The sequence below is a fragment of the Rhinopithecus roxellana genome, chromosome 13 (assembly GCF_007565055.1).
Source record: "Rhinopithecus roxellana isolate Shanxi Qingling chromosome 13, ASM756505v1, whole genome shotgun sequence".
Lineage (NCBI taxonomy): Eukaryota > Metazoa > Chordata > Mammalia > Primates > Cercopithecidae > Rhinopithecus > Rhinopithecus roxellana.
In genome coordinates, this window is record NC_044561.1 from 94,055,538 (window position 1) to 94,074,970 (window position 19,433).

Below are 19,433 nucleotides of genomic sequence, written 5' to 3' on the forward strand. Positions count from 1 at the left end.
GAGTAGAGTCACAGGAAAATAGAAAGAAATCTTTGAGGGAAATACTATGGGAGAATGTTTACATTTATCTCTGGCTTAGAAAAAAAGTCTTGGGATTTAACAATTATTTAGCATATTGTTGTGGAAGTTTGAATTGTCTGGAGACAGAGAACTGTTCTTGCTGATGAAATGTTTACCTGGTTATGAAGGGAGATATACTATATAGTTCCAGACCTTGCCTTTTCATGAGTAAAGAAGTGAAGTCACTGTATCTTTTGCACTGTGCCCATGACAATGTTGTACCATACAGAGTAACTGTGAATTGAGAGGCTTCTCACCCTTAAATGCCAAAAATACTAGAAAGATCTGGGATTCAATTTGCAATTGAACAGGCCATATTTCTAAAGCAAAGCTTAACACAGAAATTCAAGTCCAAATTCTTTGCTTGCCAGAAGCATCAGTATGATACCTTAAATGTCTTTTCCTTGAATCTCATTAAATCTTTATCAGGTCTCAAGCCTTTTCATGTTCTATGCTTTCCCAAGCTTTTGTGACTCAAAGTATCAGTCGTGGGTGGTAGACCTTAAAAGACATTATTTGAATTTCTGGAACAAAAAGCCAGCACTCTCCCAATACAGTCTAATCAATATAGCTATCACTAATCTAGCAGTTTAATGCAAGAACTCTGGTGTGGCTTGAATTAGTCATGTATTAGGATAAAAGCTCAAAGTGATTTTTAAAAATTATGTACTTCGGCTCTGAAACTAGCGACACAAGATGACTGTATTCTCTAGCTCTGGCATACACCACTATTGTAGTGATGAGTAATTCTGAGCACATTTACATTCTTTAGTCAAACTTGTTGCTAAGCAACACAATTAATTTCCAAGTAGTTTCTTAATTTAGTTAACTAACACATAACTGTGCCTTACCTTTCACTGTGCCCTTCTTCTAGGGAGAATTTTTAAAAACCTTCTCCAAGGCATCCTTATCCCTACCCATTGTCGAATCACTGAAGTGGCTTCTAAAGTTTTGGAGATGGTGGCTTTATCCTTATTCATATTCCTACATTTACCCCAGGAGCACTTTCTGAGAAGTGCTTTAAGAGCAAAACCATAAGCTAGGAAACTTGTATCAGAATGTGATGTGTTTATGAGTTGGTCAAATGAATTGGACCTATGGGGACAATAACATGTATTGTCCCCTTGGAGTGGACTTGCTTATGAATAGAAGCATTTAGCTGAAAAGGAAATGGGAAACATAACTAGGAAGTATGTTGATGAATAAAATTTCTGTCCACCAAAAAGTAAAGAATCTGAAACTAGAAGTCAGATTTATCTGTTACCTTACTGACATACAAAAAATGATTTTATGTTTTTTTTTTTTTTTAACTTTCTCAAAGGTACTTTTTAGTATAATTCCTACTTAAGTATTCTTCAAGGGGAGCCATTTACTTTGGAAAAAAGTATTCCTTAAATAAGATTGTTTTATAGATGGGAGAAAACAGGAAGGAACAATGTGGCACAAGTACGTATTTCATCAAAACCGCTCCATTTCTACATTGAATTACCTAGGAATAATAATTTCTATACCAACTACACCTAAAGAATAACATTTGAACTGACATTTGTCTGATATTTAAACGATAACTGAGGGTCTTGTTGTCACAGGAACTAGAGGGATTTCCATCAAATTGAAGGTTGCTGATGGGCTGTAGCCCATTTGCAAAGGTGCCCATCTGTACTATGCACCAGATAAAAATACATTTCTCTTGGTGCTGGTATATGCCCATTGGCCTAACTAAACAGTTGGAATTGGGATAACTCCTTTTTTTGTTTGTTTGTTTTTTTTTTGAGATGGAGTCTCACTCTGTCACCCAGGCTGGAGAGCTGTGGTGCGATCTCGGCTCACTGCACCCTCCACCTCCTGAGTTCAAGTGATTCTCCCGCCTCAGCCTACTAAGTAGCTGGGACTACAGGTGCATGCCACCAGGCCTGGCTAATTTTTGTATTTTTAGTAGAGGCGGGGCTTCACCATGTTGGCCAGGATGGTCTTGATCTCCTGACCTGATCCACTCTCCTCAGCCTCTCAAAGTGCTGGGATTACAGGCGTGAGCCACTGCGCCGGGCCTGGATAACTCTTTATTTGTGCATATTTCTTTATTTAGTGTCTCGTCTTGCTTGGAAAAAGCACCAAAATTACGGTATCTACTCATGCTCAGTGGTTGTAGAGTGATGGGGGCTCATGACTTTAGATTCTACCTGTAAGCCCCAGGGAGGTTTTTAAACTTCATTTTCAGATTGAGGTTGAAAATAGGTGCTTTCTCTCATTTGCTTTGAAACATCATATCCCTTGCCTGTAGTTTGCAAATTATAAAACTCTAAGTGAAAATGAAGAAATACTTTGTAATCTATTTTTTTCATACTCTCGCTTTTAGTAATTTCATTCTTAGAATCCCCATAATTTATCCAAATATTCTTTTTTTTTTTTTTTTGGCATAGCCAGATTCTGCTCGTGCTCCAAAAACAGGTACTTTCTTTTCTTTTTGGATATAATGGAGAAAATATAGTAATGGGCAACACATTCTTCTATCCACCTTTCAATTACGATATGCAAAAAGCCACTGGTCACTGTGGGCCACGGCATGTGTACCCCAAATTGGCTAGCTGCCTACATGTGTTTACATATTTTAGGTAAAATACCTGCTCATTCTGTTGCTCTAGGAATTCTAGATGTTCAAGCTGGACTTTTTTCAACTGATCCATTTCTTTGGACTGCTTCATTGCGAGCTGCAAATAAATAAATAAATAAACATTTAAAAAAATTCTGATAAACTTTGGGTTACAATCTTAAAACAGGGAGAGATGACTTGTAACTTTATAATTTAAGTGAAAGAGATAATAATTTTTAAAAAATCATCTCAAAATTTGTGGAGTTTAAACTCGTAATTCTTTCTGGGAAGATCTTTCCTGCTAAAATCTTAGAAAATAATAGAGGACTTATGGATGACTAAACCTGGCTTCATTTTGTGTAAAACGGTGCCAAATCATTATCTTAAAGATTTTAGTGAGAGATTATTGCAGTTTTCAGGCAGCAGAGAAGCTGGAATGTTTAATGTACAGAAAAATCAAATTAAGCAAATTAGCTAGAGGTCTGGTGGCTAAGCATGAGTTATTGTTTATAGTTTTTTACAGGAAGAATGCCAAAAATATAATAAAATACTTACTCTCTTTCTTTCTTCCAGAAACTTTTTAGTGTTGCTGCTGTTTAACTCCCTGACTCGCCTAAAAGCAATGGGCACAAATAATGGTTGGTATGACATTGAATGAAATTAATATTATATCAAATAAGAAAGAGCTATATTCCATCAAATTCTCTGGATGGAATTGTTGATTTATTTTTCTAATTTTTATTGTAGTATTTTCAAACATATAATGTCCAGAGAAGAATATTTTAAAAACTGTGTGTGTATCCCTCAGATTAACCAATATTAGTGTTTTGCCATGTTTATCTGACATTTTTAAAGACAATAAACAGTTACAGATGCAATTAATGCCCCATTTGTATTCTTCCTGATTCAGTTTTCCTTCTTCCTCTCTCCCCAGAGGTAACCACTATTGTGAATTTGGTGTGGATCCTCTCACCCACATTTTAATATTTTAAGCCACATATAGATGTGCCCATGTGTAATATAAGAGCTTCTCAAACTTTCCTGTGTATACCAATCACCTGGAGAGATGATAAAAACCAGACTGTTGTGCCCTCCACTTTGAGACTTTGATTCAGTGGGCCTGAGGTGGGAGGTCTGAATTTCTAATAAGCTCCCACATGATGCTGATGTCGCTGGTATTGTTTCATGTGTTTTCTATATGTACCCATACAGTAACATAGTCTGGGTTTCACCCCTTGGCTTACTACTTATTCTTATGTTTTAGAGATACATCCATGTTCCAAACCACTTCATTATTTTCATTTGCTGTATGGATTTTTTCAATTTATGAACAGACTACACTATTTCCTCATTGCCATTAACAAAAAGTAGGTTATTTTCAAACAACGCTACAATGATCGGGTGCATGGGCCCTGTAATACGTGACACAATAAGAGTCTGTTGAATAAATGGATGAGTGGATGAAGTGTGGTGTATATCTTCCTGTGCACATAGGCAAAGGCTGCTGTAGGGTGTATACTCAGACTTGCCAGTTGGCAGGGTACAAATAGGCTCCTCCTTACTCCAATCCAGTTGTCCCAACTGCATTTCCATCTGCAGTGTCTGGGTGTTACTCCTTCCCCATATTTCTGCCCACTCTTAGTACTATCAGACTTTCTTGTCAGTTAGATGCTCCTATGGAATGGCATTGCTCATTGTTTTAACTTGCATTTCCCTGACTACCGGTGAGGTAGAGTGTTTTTCATGAGTGAAAAGGCCTATAACTTCTTGAACTTCTGTAATAATTGTCAGTCTGTTCAGGATTGCTCCATTTTCAGTCAGTTTTGGATATTTATATTTTTCAAAGCAATTCTGCACTCCATCTAACATTTCAAATTTATTGGTAGTTTTTTTTTTTTTTTAATAGTAGACTTGGTTTTTCTCTGTAGTTAATTTCCTTTTTCATCCCTAACATCACTAATACATGCTTTCTCTCTCTTTCTTCTTTAGTCTTGGTGGAAGCTAACTGATTTATTATTCTTGTCAAATAAGCTTTTGTTTTTATGAATGCCCTCTATTGCATTTTGTTTTCTATTTCAGTATTTTTTGCTTTTTAAATTTCTTTCTTTCTATCAGAGATCTTTGGGTTCACTCTGTTTTTCCAACTTCATATTCTCTTTGAGTGGCTGGCTCATTAATTTTCATATCTTTTACAAAATATATGCATCTAGGCTGTACTTTTCACTCCAAATATCACTTTAACTACCCTCTACACATTGATAAATAATGTTTGCATTGTCATTCAGTTATAAACATTGGGTAATTTCTGTTAAAATGTCTTCTTCGATCTAAAAATGTAAGTATGATTTTCAGTTTCTATATATCTTTCTTAGTGCTGTGACAAATTTTTAAATTTTATTTCTCCTTAGTTAGATAAAGCGGATACAAACATACACACAGTACGGGTTTAGAATATAACTATTATTTGGTATAGAAAAATTATTTTTTAAAAAACAGCCAATTCGTAGATATTTTGGAACCACCTACCACTGGATACAAACTTACAAGAGATAGCAGAGTAGAGTGACAATACTTAGCCAAAAATGTATAGTACTTGGGTGATGGACAACCTCAACATCCTGACTTGATCACTGGGCATTGTATACATGTAAAGTTTTCTCATGTACCCCCATACAGTTGCACAAATAAAAATAGAGTTACAATGAATAAGTACAGTTTTCAAAATAAGATAAATTTTAAGAATCTTGCTAATTAAGTTAGCAGTAACTCCAAATTAAAGATAATTTGACCTCAACCAAGCTAAAGTCCACCTTGTCACATATTTGAAAAAGATGGTAAAAAGCTACTAACATTTGTCATGGTTAATTCTATATTTCACTTTGGACAGTTTAAAACAGTTCAAATTAATGAGGTTTTATCATGGCTGGAATATTTGGTGTTTTCAAGCTGAAGAAGGTGTCATTTCCATGTATATAAGGCCCTTAAATAAAGTTGCTTATCTGAGAATAACATCCAGAGAATGACACTTTTTACTTTTCTTTTCTTTTCTTTTTTTAGATGGAGTCTTGCTCTGTAGCCCAAGCTGGAGTGTCGTGGCGCAATCTTGGCTCACTGCAAGCTCCGCCTCCCAGGTGCACGCCATTCTCCTGCCTCAGCCTCCTGAGTAGCTGGAATTACAGGAATGCACCACCACGCCCAGCTAATTTTTTGGTATTTTTAGTAGAGATGGAGTTTCACCATGTTGGTCAAGCTGGTCCCGAACTCCTGACCTCAGGTAATCTGCCCACCTCGGCCTTCCAAAGTGCTGGGATTATAGGTGTGAACCACTGTACCTGGCTCATAAAACAGCTTTTCTCTGAGACATGGACTTCAGCCAGAAGGCCACCTTCATGCTAGGTATTATTCTCCCCATAGAAGGAACCCCATTGTCCCTAACTGCTGGTGGCGTAGTGGTTATGGAGCTGACAGCATTTGTATTCTCAGAGATTTCCCAAGGTGGATGACGGGCAGCACAGGTGATCGCTAGGAATTAAGTGCCTATCCCTTGGGTAACATGACTATTGACGGCTCCTCAGATCCCCTTTACCAGCTGTGTCTAAAGGGCTTGCACCTGACACCTTCTATGGAGGTCACACAAACCTTCCACCCAATCTCAGGCAGCCAATGGCTGCCTAATACAGAAACACAAAAGCCTGGTACTCTTGCTTCAAAGAGGGACAAATCTGTGGTACAATTTTTTATTTGAGGTTACAGGGACCCTAGGTGAGACCACATCCTTGCTTAGGGCCTGTCCTGGGCCTTCCTGCTTCCTCACGCCCTTTCTCTGAAGGTCCCTTCCTCAGTGAATCACAAGCACCTCAATTCCTGTCTTGATCTGCTTCCAGAAAATTCACCTAACAAGGACAAATGAGACAAACGGGATGGGAGCTTTAAAGATGATCCCATGTGAAGGACTACTGAAGAAGACCATCCCCCTGACTGCTGCTGCTATTCAGAACTGGCCCATCCAGAACAGACTGACACCTGAGCAGGGGAGAGGCTTGCAGAATGACCCAATGGAACCTGGGAAGGATGCTTCAGAATTATATTGACTATAGGCTGGGCGCAGTGGATCATGCCTATAATCCCAGCACTTTGGGAGGCTGAGGCAGGCAGATCACTTGAGGTCAGGAGTTCAAGACCAGTCTGGCCAACATGGTGAAACCCCCATCTCTACCAAAAATACAAAAATTAGCCAGGTGTGGTGGTACATGCCTGTAATCCCAGCTACTAGGGAGGCTGAGGCAGGAGAATCGCTTGAACCCAGGAGGCGGAGGCTGCAGTGAGCTGAGATTGGGCCACTGCCCTCCAGCTTAGGTGAAAAAGCAAGAAGACTCCATCTCAAAACAAGCAAGCAAAAAAAATAAAAAATAAAAAAGCATTATATTATGTCATATTTTATACAACTTTGTTTGTAAAGCAGCACATATATATTGAATGTAAACTGATTTTACTGGTGGTAGTAAGCAACCAGAAAATGTGGACGATTGTTCTACAGTGATAATAGCAAATCTTCATTGCTTCATTCATATAATAGCAGAATTCCTAGTCAAAAGTCACAATTGTTTTTATGTCTCAGTTGTGTTTGTGTGTACACATGTCAAGAATATTGAGACTGTGTCCTCAAGTCAATGCCATATTCCTGCAGTGAGCACTCTCAGACTTACCTTTCCCGTTCTGCCTTATTCTTGATAGATTTATCTTGGCTGATGGCTTTGCTATTTTCCATAGAAATCTTAGCCTGGTGTGCTCGCATTTCCTTGCTTTCCCTATGTATTAAAAACAAGAAAACAAACAGGCAGGGGGATGTAGAGTTTGTGTTTAATGGGTAGAGAGATTCATCTGGGGAAAATGAAAAAGTTCTGGAGGTGGGTGTTAGTGACGGGTACACAACAATGTGAATGTACTTAATGCCATGCACTTAATGGTTACAAGGGTAAAGTTTACATTTTATTTATATAGACATAATTTAAACATGGAAAAAAACCAAAAATACTTCTGTTTATAGCAATATGACTAGGCTTACGCCTCTCACTCTTTTTTTCTTCTCTATTATCGAGCTCATCGACTTCTGTATTTGGAAAAAGGAGGGAAGGGACCCCAAGATATGTGGATGCTGATCTCTGAGGAGCAGTGGCCACCTAGTGGTGAAGTGACAGTGATGGCCTGTGATGAGGAGACAGTATTTTTGCCTATTAATATAAAGATCTCAGCTTTGCCTCATATTATATGGGACCAGATGGGCTGGAAAAGAGAGAGAAAATGTTCTAACCCTCACAAACAGCCTTCCTGTTTCTATCAGCCACGGGAATGAAAGGGACTAAATGGTTTCAAGTAAGCACAGGGAACAGCAAAAAAGTAGGTTTGCAGGTGACCAACCACTGTATGTGTGAATGTGTGAATGCATGTGTATGCATGACACACGTTTATTTATGTGTGCATTAAAGGAATAAAACTTAAATGCTACATAGTATATGATTACAAAATTTTTTTTCTATAACCTATGGAGATCTATTGAAAGCACTGCCTGGAAACCAGTATCCAAGCAGTCAGATTACCTAGGCACTGCTATTTGCTCTGCATCCAACGAGATGGGCAACACTGAAGTGGAGAGTTGCTCACTCAGCTACCCTAGAGCCACTTCAGCAGGAACATGTATAGAAACTCTGGACCCAAGAAGATCACTCTCAGATTTTACCATAACTTGTTAGGAAATTGACCTTTCTGTATTCATTTATTCAGCAAACACCAATGACCAAATGTTGCAGACAAATGTCTAGAAAGCAAAGATTTGTAACCAAGAATAATGGTTGTGATCATGAGGAAGAAACACAACCACCAGGGGTTTGAGTAAAAGCTAAAATACTGCTGTTGCTTTGAAAAGTGCTTTTTCCATGGGTTTATTTGTTCTATTTATTTTTTATTATACTTTAAGTCCTAGGGTACATGTACACAATGTGCAGGATTGATACATAGGTACACATGTGCCATGTTGGTTTGCTGCACCCATCAACTCGTCATTTACATTAGGTATTTCTCCTAATGTTATCCCTCCCCCAGCCCCCCACCACCCAAAAGGCCCCGGGGTGTGATGTTCCCTGCCCTGTGTCCAAGTGATCTCGTTGTTCAATTCCCACCTATGAGTAAGAACATAGGTGTTTGGTTTTCTGTCCTTGTGATAGTTTGCTGAGAATGATGGTTTCCAGCTTCATCCATGTCCCTACAAAGGAAATGAACTCATCCTTTTGTACAGCTGCATAGTATTCCATGGTGTATATGTACCACATTTTCTTTATCCAGTCTATCATTGTGGACATTTGGGTTGGTTCCAAGTCATTGCTATTGTGAATAGTGCCACAATAAACATGCATGTGCATGTCTTTATAGTAGCATGATTTATAATCCTTTGGGTATATACCCAGGAACAGGATTGCTGGGTCAAATGGGATTTCTAGTTCTAGATCCTTGAGGAGTTGCCACACTATCTTCCACAATGGTTGAGCAAATTTACACTCCCACCAAAAGCATTCCTGTTTCTCCATATCCTCTCCAGCATCTGTTGTTTCCTGACTTTTTAATGATTGTCATTGTAACTGGCACGAGATGGCATCTCTTGTGGTTTTGATTTGCATTTCTCTGATGACCAGTGATGATAAGCATTTTTTCATGTGTCTGCTGGCTGCATAAATATCTTCTTTTGAGAAGTATCTGTTCATACCCTTTGCCCACTTTTTGATGGGGTTGTTTGTTTTTTTCTTGTAAATTTGTTTGAGTTCTTTGTAGATTCTGGATATTAGCCCTTTGTCAGGTGGGTAGATTGCAAAAATTTTCTCCCATTCTGTGGGTTGCCTGTTCACTCTAGTGGTAGTTTCTTTTGCCATGCAGAAGCTCTTTAGTTTAATTAGATCCCATTTGTCTGTTTTGGCTTTTGTTGCCATTGCTATTGGTGTTTTACTCATGAAGTGTTTGCCCAGGCCTATGTCCTGAATGGTATTGCCTAGGTTTTCTTCTAGGGTTTTTATGGTTTTAGGTCTAACATTTAAGTCTTTAATCCATCTTGAATTAATTTTTGTGTAAGGTGTAAGGAAGGGATCCAGTTTCAGCTTTCTACATATGGCTAGCCAGTTTTCCCAGCACCATTTATTAAACAGGGAATCCTTTCCCCATTTTTTGTTTTTGTTGGGTTTGTCAAAGATCAGGTGGTTGTAGATGTGTGGTGTTATTTCTGAGGCCTCTGTTCTGTTCCATTGGTCTATATATCTGTTTTGGTACCAGTACCATGCTGTTTTGGTTACTGTAGCCTTGTAGTATAGTTTAAAGTCGGGTAGCATGATGCCTCTAGCTTTGTTCTTTTGGCTTAGGATTGTCTTGGCAATGTGGGCTCTTTTTTGGTTCCGTATGAACTTTAAAGTAGTTTATTCCAATTCTGTGAAGAAAGTCATTGGTAGCTTGATGGAGATGGCATTGAATCTATAAATTACCTTGGGCAGTATGGCCATTTTCACGATATTGATTCTTCCTATCCATGAGCGTGGAATGTTCTTCCATTTATTTGTGTCCTCTTTTATTTCATTGAGCAGTGGTTTGTAGTTGTCCTTGAAGAGGTCCTTCACATCCCTTGTAAGTTGGATTTTGGATTCATAGGTATTTTATTCTCTTTGAAGCAATTGTGAATGGGAGTTCACTCATGATTTGGCTCTCTGTTTGTCTGTTATAGGTGTATAGGAATGATTCTGATTTTTGCATACTGATTTTGTATCCTGAGACTTTGCTGAAGTTGCTTATCAGCTTAAGGAGATATTGGGCTGAGATGATGGGGTTTTCTAAATATACAATCATGTCATCTGCAAACAGGGACAATTTGTCTTCCTCTTTTCTTAAATGAATACCCTTTATTTCTTTCTCTTGCCTGATTGCCCTGGCCAGAACTTTCAACACTATGTTTAATAGGAGTGGTGACAGAGGGCATCCTTGTCTTGTGCCAGTTTTCAAAGGGAATGCTTCCAGTTTTTGCCCATTCAGTATGATATTGGCTGTGGGTTTGTCATAAATAGCTCTTATTAATTTGAGAAACGTTCCATCGATATCTAGTTTATTGAGAGTTTTTAGCATGAAGGGCTGTTCAATTTTGTTGGCCTTTTCTGCACCTATTGAGATAATCATGTTGTTTTTGTCACTGGTTCTGTTTATGTGATGGATTACGTTTATTGATTTGCATATGTTGAACTAGCCTTGCATCCCAGGGATGAAGTCAACTTGATCATGGTGATTAAGCTTTCCAATGTGCTGCTGTATTTGGCTTGCCAGTATTTATTTTACTGAAGATTTTTGCATGGATGCTCTTCAGGGATATTGGTCTAAAATTCTCTTTTTTTGGTGTGTCTCTGCCAGGCTTTGGTATTAGGATGATGCTGGCCTCATAGAATGAGTTAGGGAGGATTCCCTGTTTTCTGTTGATTGGAATAGTTTCAGAAGGAATGGTACCAGCTCCTCTTTGTACCTCTGGTAGAATTCGACTGTGAATCTGTCTGGTCCTGGACTTTTTTTGGTTGGCAGGCTATTATTGCCTCAATTTCAAAGCCTGTTATTGGTCTATTCAGAGATTCAATTTCTTCCTGGTTTAGTCTCAGGAGGGTGTATATGTCCAGAAATTTATCCATTTCTTCTAGATTTTCTAGTTTATTTGCATAGAGGTGTTTATAGTATTCTCTGATGGTAGTTTGTATTTCTGTGGGGTCAGTGGTGATAATCCCCTTTATCATTTTTTATTGCATCTATTTGATTCTTCTCTCTTTTCTTCTTTATTAGTCTTGCTAGTGGTCTGTCAATTTTGTTGATCTTTTCAAAAAACCAGTTCCTGGATTCACTGATTTTTTTGAAGGGTTTTTTGTGTCTCTATCTCTTTCAGTTCTGCTCTTAGTTATTTCTTGCCTTCTGCTAGCTTTTGAATTTGTTTGCTCTTGCTTCTCTAGTTCTTTTAATCATGATGTTAGGGTGTCAATTTTAGATCTTTCCTGCTTTCTCTTGTGGGCATTTAGTGCTATAAATTTCCCTCTACACACTGCTTTAAATGTGTCCCAGAGATTCTGGTACGTTGTGTCTTTGTTCTCATTGGTTTCAAAGAACATCTTTATTTCTGCCTTCATTTCGTTATTTACCCAGTAGTCATACAGGAGCAGGTTGTTCTGTTTCCATGTGGTTGTGCAGTTTTGAGTGAGTTACTTAATCCTGGGTTCTAATTTGATTGCACTGTAGTCTGAGAGACAGTTTGTTGTGATTTTTCTTCCTTTACATTTGCTGAGGAGTGCTTTACTTCCAATTATGTCATCAATTTTGGAATAAGTGTGCTGTGGTGCTGAGAAGAATGTATATTCTGCTGATTTGGGGTGGAGAGTTCTGTAGATGTCTATTGGGTCTGCTTTGTGCAGAGCTGAGTTCAAGTACCAGATATCCTTGTTAACCTTCTGTCTCATTGATCTGTCTAATATTAACAGTGGGGTGTTAAAGTCTCCCATTATTATTGTGTGGGAGTCTAAGTCTCTTTGTAGGTCTCTAAGGACTTGCTTTATGAATCTGCATGCGCCAGTATTGGGTGCATATATATTTAGGATAGTTAGCTCTTCTTGTTGAACTGATCTCTTTACCATTATGTAATGGCCTTCTTTGTCTCTTTCGATATTTGTTGGTTTAAAGTCTGTTTTATCAGAGACTAGGATTGCAACCACTGCTTTTTTATTTATTTTTATTTTTTGGCTTTCTATTTGCTTGGTAGGTATTCCTCCATCCCTTTATTTTGAGCCTATGTGTGTCTCTGCATGTAAGATGGGTTTCCTGAATACAGCACACTGATGGGTCTTGACTCTTTATCCAATTTGCCAGTCTGTGTCTTTTTTTGGGGCATTTAGCCCACTTACATTTAAGGTTAATATTGTTATATGTGAATTTGATCCTGTCATTATGATGTTAGCTGGTTACTTTGCCTATTAATTGATGCAGTTTCTTCATAGCATCAATGGTCTTTACAATTTGGCATGGTTTTGCAGTGGCTGCTACAGGTTGTTTCTTTCCATGTTTAATGCTTCATTCAGGAGCTCTTGTAAGGCAGTCCTGGTGGTGACAAAATCCCTCAGCATTTGCTTGCCTGTAAATGATTTTATTTCTCCTTCACTTATGAAGCTTAGTTTGGCTGGATATGAAATTCTGGGTTGAAAATTCTTTTCTTTAAGAATGTTGAATATTGGCCCCCACTCTCTTCTGGCTTGTAAAGCTTCTGCCGAGAGGTCTGCTGTTAGTCTGCAGGGCTTCCCTTTGTGGGTAATCCGACCTTTCTCTCTGGCTGCCCTTAACATTTTTTCCTTCATTTCAACCTTGGTGAATCTGACAATTATGTGTCTTGGGGTTTCTCCTCTTGAGAAGTATCTTTGTGGTCTCCGTCTTTCCTGAATTTGAATGTTGGGCTCTCTTGCTAGGTTGGGGAAGTTCTCCTGGATGACATCCTGAAGAGTGTTTTCCAACTTGGTTCTTCTCCCCGTCACTTTCAGGTACACCAATCAAACACAGATTTGGTGTTTTCACATAGTCCCATATTTCTTGGAGGCTTTGTTCGTTTCTTTTTACTTTTTCTTCTCTAATCTTGTCTTCTCACTTTATTTCATTAATTTGATCTTCAATCACCGATACCCTTTCTTCCACTTGATTGAATAGGCTATTGAAGCTTGTGTATGTGTCACGAAGCTCTTGTGCCATGGTTTTCAGCTCCATCAGGTCATTTAAGGTCTTCTCTACACTGTTTATTCTAGTTAGCCATTCGTCTAACCTTTTTTCAAGGTTTTAGCTTCCTTGCGATGGGTTCAAATATGCTCCTTTAGCTCAGAGAAGTTTGCTGTCACTGACCCTTCTGAAGCCTACTTCTGTCAACTCATCAAAGTCATTCTCCTTCTAGCTTTGTTCCATTGCTGGTGAGGAGCTGTGATCCTTTGGAGGAGAAGAGGTGTTCTGGTTTTTAGAATTTTCAGCTTTTCTGTTCTGGTTTCTCCCTATCTTTGCGGTTTTAGTTATCTTTGGTCTTTGATGTTGGTGACCTACAGATGGGGTTTTGGTGTAGATGACCTTTTTGTTGATGATGATGCTATTCCTTTCTGTTTGTTAGTTTTCCTTCTACTATCAGGTCCCTCAGCTGCAGGTCTGTTGGAGTTTGCTGGAGGTCCACTCTAGACCCTGTTTGCCTGGATATCACCAATGGAGGCTGCAGAACAGCAAATATTGCTGCCTGATCCTTCCTGTGGAAGTTTTGTCCCAGAGGGGCACCCACCTATATGAAGTGTCTGTTGGCCCCTACTGGGTGATGTTTCCCAGTTAGGCTACACAGGGGTCAGGGACCCACTTGAGGAGGCAGTCTGTCTCCTCTCAGAACTCAAACATCATGCTGGGAGAACCACTGCTCTCTTCAGAGCTGTCAGACAGGGATGTTTAAGTCTGCAGAAGTTGTCTGCGGCCTTTTGTTCAGCTATGCCCTGACCACAGAGGTGGAGTCTATAGAGGCAGTAGGCATTGCAGAGCTGCAGTGGGCTCCACCCAGTTCGAGTTTCCTGGCCACTTTGTTTACCGACTCAAGCCTCAGCAATGGCGGACGCCCCTCCCCCGGCCAGGTTGCTGTCTCACAGTTCGATCTCAGACTGCTGCGCTAGCAGTGAGCCTGGCTACGTGGGCGTGGGACCTGCCAAGCCAGGCACAGGAGAGAATCGCCTTGTCTGCCGATTGCTGAGACCTTGGGAAAAAGCATAGTATTTGGGCGGAAGTGTCCTGTTTTTCCAGGTACAGTCTGTCGTGGCTTCCCTTGGCTAGGAAAGGGAAGTACCCTGACCCCTTGTGCTTCCCGGATGAGGTGATGTCCCACCCTGCTTCGGCTAACCCTCCTTGGGCTGCATCCACTGTCCAACCAGTCCCAATGAGATGAACCAGGTATCTCAGTTGGAAATGCAGAAATCACCCATCTTCTGCATCGATCATGCTGGGAGCTGCAGACCAGAGCTGTTCCTATTCGGCCATATTGGCAGGAAGCCCATGGATTTATTTTTTAAAGTATTTTAGTAACTAGGTCATGATCTCTTCAAATGACTTCCTAAGCAATTCAAGAATTAGTATATTTTGTTTTTTCCTTTCAGATAATGCCTACTGTTGTGAGCTAACGCTTTTTTCTTTATTCAACAATGTAAAAGAAGATTAGACAAGTGCTGTGCTGTATTCCGTGAAGTATCTTTGAATAAAGGTAGGCACTAAAATTTGGCATTGTAGCAATCATCAAAGGCAGAATGATGAACACACCTTTCTGCATAATAAATCAAGAGCATTTCTAAGGAAAAAAGAAAACACAACTTCTAATCCTATAGGAGTAAATAGAATGCTTTAAAATGCATGGGGGTACAGCACATTATCCCACAGAAAATGGAGTATGTGAGACCTCATTTAGTTACCTCAAATGAGAATTGGAAACCACAGCAAAAACACTTTGTTCTTGTGGTGGTATCTGTCGCTCCAAAGTAACACTGGGAATTTGGGCATGCAGCCAGATAATTTATGCAGTTGGCATTAAAAACCCTTTTTGTTTGATTTATTTGTATAATGCTTCTATTTTCTACTCCTGTTGTGTCTCAATAGACCCTAACTGTGGCATATGGTAGGCACTAAGTGAGAACCAAGCAAGGGGCAACCGAGCTATGATAAAGATGTAACAAACACCAACCTTCTTCTGCTCAAGGATAAGTCCAGCTCATGGCTTGCAGTATTTCAAATGCAATATTCACTTTGCTGAAGTGGGCACAGGGCAAAATAAACTGATACTTTGCTGTTTCTTAATCAGGTCTATCTTTCCAAAATTCACAGAAGTCCTAACACTGTAAGGAAGGGAAAGGGAGGCTCTCTCCACAGGTAGCCATTAAATGATCAGAACCTGGTCACTCTAAGAACTCAACTGATTGATCTTTATCTCTCCGTGTGTCTTTTCTTCCTAAGAGACTCCAGATCATTCTCCAAAGGCCAGTTCCAGCCTTACCATTCTGAAAAGTCTCTGTGACCACCCTGAAAAGGTAGAGCTCCTCTGAGCTGGATGCCCGTAGTGCCCATGACATTTAAAAATATGTGTCATATGCTACTTTGTTATCTGATTTAACTTTTCACATGGGTGTAGTATCCTGTCAACACCTGTAAGCCTTATGATGGTAGGGGCCATTTCTTGTTTCTTTTTTTAAAATAGAGATGTCTCAAACTTCTGGGCACAAGTAATCCTCCTGCCTTGGCCTCCCAAAGCACTAGGATTACAGGTGTGAGCCACTGCACCTGGCCCGTGGTGGCCATTTCTTATAGCTCATCTTGCTCATAATCAGCCATATGATGAGATACATGAAAGAGCTACATGCTGCATGTCAAATTGATTTCACTTATTACCTTGGTTCTCTCTTATATACACAAAATCAGCTTTTGTTTTTAAAGATTAGATGTTAACTCTGGAGATGGCAATTCCCCCACCTGTCATGGGACAGTTTCAGCTGCTGGGTTTGTTGCTCGTGGGCACTGATGAGTAGCTTTTTCAGCAGCTCACACTGCTGGCTGAGATGCAGGTCTCGGATTTCTTGCTCCTCAGCACTGTGGGTATTGATCATTTCTGACCATTCCTTTGTGTGCTGTGCTACAATCTCTTTGACCTGTTTGGAAAAAAGGGGACAGTGCCATTGTAATCCTCATAGGTCAGGTATGAACCCAAAAGCACAACATTATTCAGATGTTTCAGATTCCTCCCACCAATTTACTTGGTGAATCATGAGACACCTATAACCACCAAAAAATAATATGTATTAATCAATGGGTAGCAGGAAGTTATTGCTTATTAAAATAAATCAATTGCTTTGGCTCTGAATAGTTAACTGTGAACCCTTATTTCACTGTCTCACACACTTTGTTTTGTTTTCTGTTTATTTGTTTGTTTTGTTTTGTTTAGACAGTCTGCCTCTGTTGCCCAGGCTGGAGTGCAGTGGCATGATCTCAGCTCACTGCAACCTCTACCTCCTGGGTTCAAGCGATTCTTCTGCCTCAGCTTCCCAAGTAGCTCGGATTACAGGCATGTGCCACCACGCCCAACTAATTTTTGTATTTTTAGTAGAGACAGGTTTCACCATGTTGGCCAGGCTGGTCTTGAACTCCCAATCTCAGGTGATCCACCCACCTTGGCTTCCCAAAATGCTGGGATTACAGGCGTGAGCCACCACACTCAGCCACCACTCTGGTTTCTGCAGGCCTTGGGCTCCTTTACCAATTCCATCAGGATTATCTTTATCACCTTAAGTTTTTCCAGCTTCACTTTCCGGGTTTTCAGAAGATTTCACATGTCTGAATAGAGAGCTGTGTGTACTTTTATTTCTGGATCATGACTTACTGTGTCACCCTGATAGACAGTAGGGTAGAAAGTCTTCCCCACCCAATATCCAAGCTCTTTGCAATGGGGTTTTGCAGTGCCTCTTGTCAAGAGCTGGAGTCTGTTTCTCCAGCTCCTTGAATCTGGGTGACCTGTGACTTGCTTTAGCCAATGAGATAGTTGCAAATGTGATGCAAGCAGAGGCTGGAAAGTACTTGCCCTTCTGCTATGCTTGGATCCCTGTGGCTACCCTGTGACTGAGCCTGTGCTAGCCTGCTGGAGGTAGATAGGTCATGTGGGAAAACAACCAACAGCCAGCCAACTACCAGATATATAAGTAAGGCCATACGCCCCCGACTGACTGTAGATACACAAGTGTCTCCAGCCAAAATGAGCAGAAGTACGGCCCAAATTTCTGACCCACTGAATTGTGACCAAATAAACTGTAGTAGTTGTTTTAATGTGCTGTTCATTGACACAGTTCATTATACAGCAAAAGCAAACTGATACTGTTGCCAAGGCTTCTCTTATTGATGCCAAGCATCTAAGAATCATGACAGTTTGCACGACTACTAATTCCCAAACATTCCAGTTAAGAAGAGATAGGTGCTGAATAACTCTTAAAGACACGTGGCTTACTGCCTCTATAGAGTTCATGCCCTACAAAATATACAGCCACCAAGGAGAACATCTCGAACAGCTTGGCTGCTCCATGCATGCAGCAGGGCCACTGGGCCAGATGACACAGCTGCATATAGATAGATGAGGCTGGCTGGTTCGACCACAGCTATTTTTGGGAGCTTTCTTTAACAGTTGTTGTTGGGGTTTTTTTTTTCCTTTTCATTTAAAAACTATTATTCCTGGAAGAACTGTTTTTGTTCTTAACTGGGACTTAACAATTAGTTCCTCAAATGCCCACAAACTTGATTAAAGTCTCTCAAGCTCCTACTTTCTCCTGTCTTCAAGAAAATGTGAGTAATTAGGCTTCTCTTTTAGAATATCACCTCTTAATTTTTTCTCATCCCAAATTTCCATGTAAAATTAGGATGGAGTAAGTATCAACTACCAATTTGGGCGGTTTTCTGTCCTATGTTTAATGTTATTTCTATAGGGAAGTATATTCTGTATTATATATAATGTTTCCTTTTAGTATCTTCATTTATTGTTTTACTTGATGCCTCTGAGGCAGGCAACATAAATATTGTTAGTATAGTTCAACAGACAAGACAAAAGAAGATACTCCATGAAACGGCTCTTAAAGCCAGTGAGACTGAGGCAAATATGAACCCTGGGCTCCCCTGACATCTCAGATCAGCTGCAGGCTACTAGACCAGCTCTGGGCTACTGTTATTTCTGATTTATAATAGGTACTCCTTCTAAAAAATTACAAAGTGTCTTCTGCAAGTCACTGCTACAAAAATGGGCATTGTCTTACCTTAGATTTGTGATCTGATGTCAGCGTCTGAATTTTAATTTCTGTTTCTTTTTTCATTTCAAGACAATTACTTCCCCTGAAAATGGAAAGTTGAAAATGCATGCCAGAAATTAGATATTTTCCCATTCCCATGGGTCTTTGCTACAAAGCTTTCTGATGAAGATAATATATTCATCAAATAGGAGATGTCATGGCTTATTGGGCAACACTGGTTTTTCTAGTAATAGATTCACACCTTACAAAATATTATCTGTTTCATGATTACTCAATTCAACCACTACACAAAGAGGCACTTCAAACCTAACAATTATTTCATTGTTAAGGGGCTGTTGTCAGTTTCCATTTTGGTTCCTGTTTTTCTTCAAGCTATTTTTCACTTATTCAATAAAATATTATTTGGGATGAAAACTGGAAAATAGGTCCTCAGCCTTGAAGTGAATTTTTCATTCTTCCATTTGGTTATAAAGCCAGATTTTTGTCTTTTAAATATGCCAGTGAAGGAGAAAATAGCAATCCTTGGCACCATAGGGCAATTTTTGCTTCTTATTCTATTGTGAGTAGGAAATATATGCTAGGCGAGTGTCCAGCAACTATTACTGCTTATTTCAGTGATTATGTCTTCCTTTTGGAATATCCACGTTGCTGCTGAAACAAGAACAGGTCCTGAGCTTCCTCTTTAGCATGTATACTCTAGGTTATTATAGCTCAAGTGAGAATGCTTCATTATAATATAATTCTGAGTTCCTCTGAGAGAATCATTACTCTAAAAATGTAAGGTCTCGCATCAAATCTAGCACTTCTCAATGGCTGGCACTGAGCAAGTTTCTTCCCTCTTCTTTTATTCGGTGAGTTTGCAGCACTGCCAAAACATTCCCATGACTTAATTCTACACCAATCTTTCA

The 19,433-nt window shown here is 39.6% G+C and overlaps 1 protein-coding gene across 15 annotated transcripts in view; it reads right to left on the reverse strand.

Moving 5' to 3' along the window:
- Window positions 1-19,433, reverse strand: part of PLCB4 (phospholipase C beta 4) — a 442,280-nt gene that overhangs the window by 28,541 nt on the left and 394,306 nt on the right. For all 15 annotated transcript variants that reach the window (XM_030915446.1, XM_030915447.1, XM_030915444.1 and 12 more), the window contains 5 exons: window positions 18,532-18,607; window positions 16,214-16,389; window positions 7,357-7,458; window positions 3,206-3,263; window positions 2,682-2,768 (listed from right to left, as the gene is read on the reverse strand). In XM_030915446.1, coding sequence (XP_030771306.1) covers window positions 2,682-2,768; window positions 3,206-3,263; window positions 7,357-7,458; window positions 16,214-16,389; window positions 18,532-18,607 — 499 coding nt within the window. The remainder of the gene's footprint in view (window positions 1-2,681; window positions 2,769-3,205; window positions 3,264-7,356; window positions 7,459-16,213; window positions 16,390-18,531; window positions 18,608-19,433) is intronic.